Source organism: Cherax quadricarinatus, unplaced genomic scaffold (genome assembly GCF_038502225.1).
Source record: "Cherax quadricarinatus isolate ZL_2023a unplaced genomic scaffold, ASM3850222v1 Contig419, whole genome shotgun sequence".
NCBI lineage: Eukaryota > Metazoa > Arthropoda > Malacostraca > Decapoda > Parastacidae > Cherax > Cherax quadricarinatus.
In genome coordinates, this window is record NW_027195445.1 from 152,501 (window position 1) to 154,813 (window position 2,313).

The following is a 2,313-nucleotide window of genomic DNA, read 5'->3' on the forward strand; positions in this document are numbered from 1 at the left end:
GTTAAAATCTCTTACATGAATAAATAGAGCATTGAAATCTTGTCCAGTTCTAATGCTATATTTATGTTGTTTTAATCTTAGTTCGAGATTTTTACCAGTTTGACCGTAATAAACTTTATCGCAAATTTTACAAGGAATCTTATAGACACATCCATCAGCATTTTGGGGGGAATTCTTAATCAAAAGTTTTTTTACTGTATCAAGATTTTTGAATACAACTTTAATATTAAAAGTCTTAATAAGAGAAGGCATATCAACCAAGTTTTCATGGTAAGGGAGAACCAACATATTTTTAGTTGAATAAGGCTGGTTGCCCTTTTTTGGATTATAAAAAGTGTTTCTAGCAACTTTAAAAGATTTATCAATTACATTTCATGGGTATTTTAAATAATTACCTATTTCATAAATTTTGGATATTTCCTCATCTATGAACTCAGGACTACAAATTCGTAAAGCTCTCAAAAACATTGATGAGAAAACAGACAGTTTGACTCTATCTTGATGCGAGGAATAATAGTGGACATAGGAACAGTTGTTTGTAGGTTTTCTGTAAATTTTAAATTTTAAATTTACACCTCTGGTGTAAATTGTGGGACCCATAGCCTCGGAGAAGTGGATAAAAAGGCCTCAAGGAAGAATATTTGAATTTCTTCCTGAAGCCGTTTGAATATTCCACTTCCCCTTCCACCCCATCTTTTCATATATATATATTTTTTTTTACCAATAATTTCCAATAGAGAACTTAAGACTGTTTCTTTCTTTGTGTACAGGGTGGCCTACAATAACAATTGCCGTAATCGTAACCTTGATGCTTACATGGCCGAGTGCTGGTGAGCTTCTGGGAGAGCACTGAATAATGTCTAAGGTGCTGGGAGAACTCTCCAAGGTGCTGGGAGAACTCTCCAAGGTGCTGGGAGAACTCTCCAAGGTGCTGGGAGAACTCTCCAAGGTGCTGGGAGAACTCTCCAAGGTGCTGGGAGAACTCTTCACAATGCTAGGTGAGACTTACCATGGTGGTGAGGGGACAAGAATCTTCCTGCACTGAACGTGTTGCTACTTCCTCCGGGGTAATGTTTACATTCACGAACGCACAATACCGTGACTGCAACATAACACAAAAACCCTCATATAGTAGAGAGAGAAGGTTATGACTATGTTTCAGTCTGACTTGTAAATGGACGAAACGTCGTCATAAGCTCCTCTCTCTCCTATGTGCGGGTTATCTGTATATTGTTTACACTCACTATCCACCTGTACGTCAAAATCTCCACCACCTGCCCAGCGCCACTGAACTCTTCTGTCCTTTAAAATTACATATTATCATCTGTCAAAGTTATATTTGTTCTCAATAAGACGCAAATATAATAGCTAGATATTCTTATTGTTCTTATTATCTTCAATAAAGATACCAGTGTGTTTCACATGTTTTATTTCTCTACCTGTCGATCGTCTACACCAGTCGTATAAGACATTCCGAAATATTTTTAGTCAGCCTGGATTGCGACCCAGGGGGGCAGTGCCCCCCGTTGTCTACTACCTCTAATATACAATGAAATGCAGTAATCTACAATACAATACGATAATCTACATTATAATACAATAATCTACAATACAATACAATAATCTACAATACATACAATAATCTACAATACAACACAATAATCTACAATACAATACAATAATCTATAATACAATTCAATAATCTACAATACAATACAATAATCTACAACACAATACAATAATCTACAATACAATACAAATAATCTATAATACAAGTCAATAATCTACAACACAATACAATAATTTGCAATACAATACAATAATCTCCAATACAATACAATAATCTACAATACAATAATCTAAAATACTATACAATAATCTACAATACAATACAATAATCTACAATACAATAGTCTACAAAAAAATGCAATAATCTACAATACAATACAATAATCTACAATACAATAATCTATAATACAATACAATCATCTACAATACAATAATCTAAAATACTATACAATAATCTACAATACAATAATCTAAAATACTATACAATAATCTGCAATACAATAAAATAATCTACAAAAGAATAATCTACAATACAATACAATAATCTACAATACAATACAATAATCTACAATACAATACAATAATCTATAATACAATACAATAATCTACAATACAATAATCTACAATACAATAATCTACAATACAATACAATAATCTACAATACATTACAAAAATCTACAATACAATGCAATAATCTACAATACAATAATCTACAATGCAATACAATAATCTACAATACAATAC

At 32.0% G+C, this 2,313-nt stretch overlaps 1 protein-coding gene across 2 annotated transcripts in view; it reads left to right on the forward strand.

Annotated features, from left to right (window-relative positions):
• LOC128703299 (lysozyme C-like) overlaps window positions 1–1,418 on the forward strand; it is a 45,660-nt gene extending 44,242 nt beyond the window's left edge. The window contains exons 5-6 of one of the 2 annotated variants that reach the window (XM_070080412.1): window positions 771–865; window positions 908–1,418. In XM_070080412.1, coding sequence (XP_069936513.1) covers window positions 771–834 — 64 coding nt within the window. In that variant the 3' untranslated portion in view covers window positions 835–865; window positions 908–1,418. Of the gene's footprint in view, window positions 1–770 lie in introns of both variants that reach the window. The other variant, XM_070080411.1, reaches the window with a different exon arrangement.
• The last annotated feature ends 895 nt before the right edge of the window (window positions 1,419–2,313 follow it).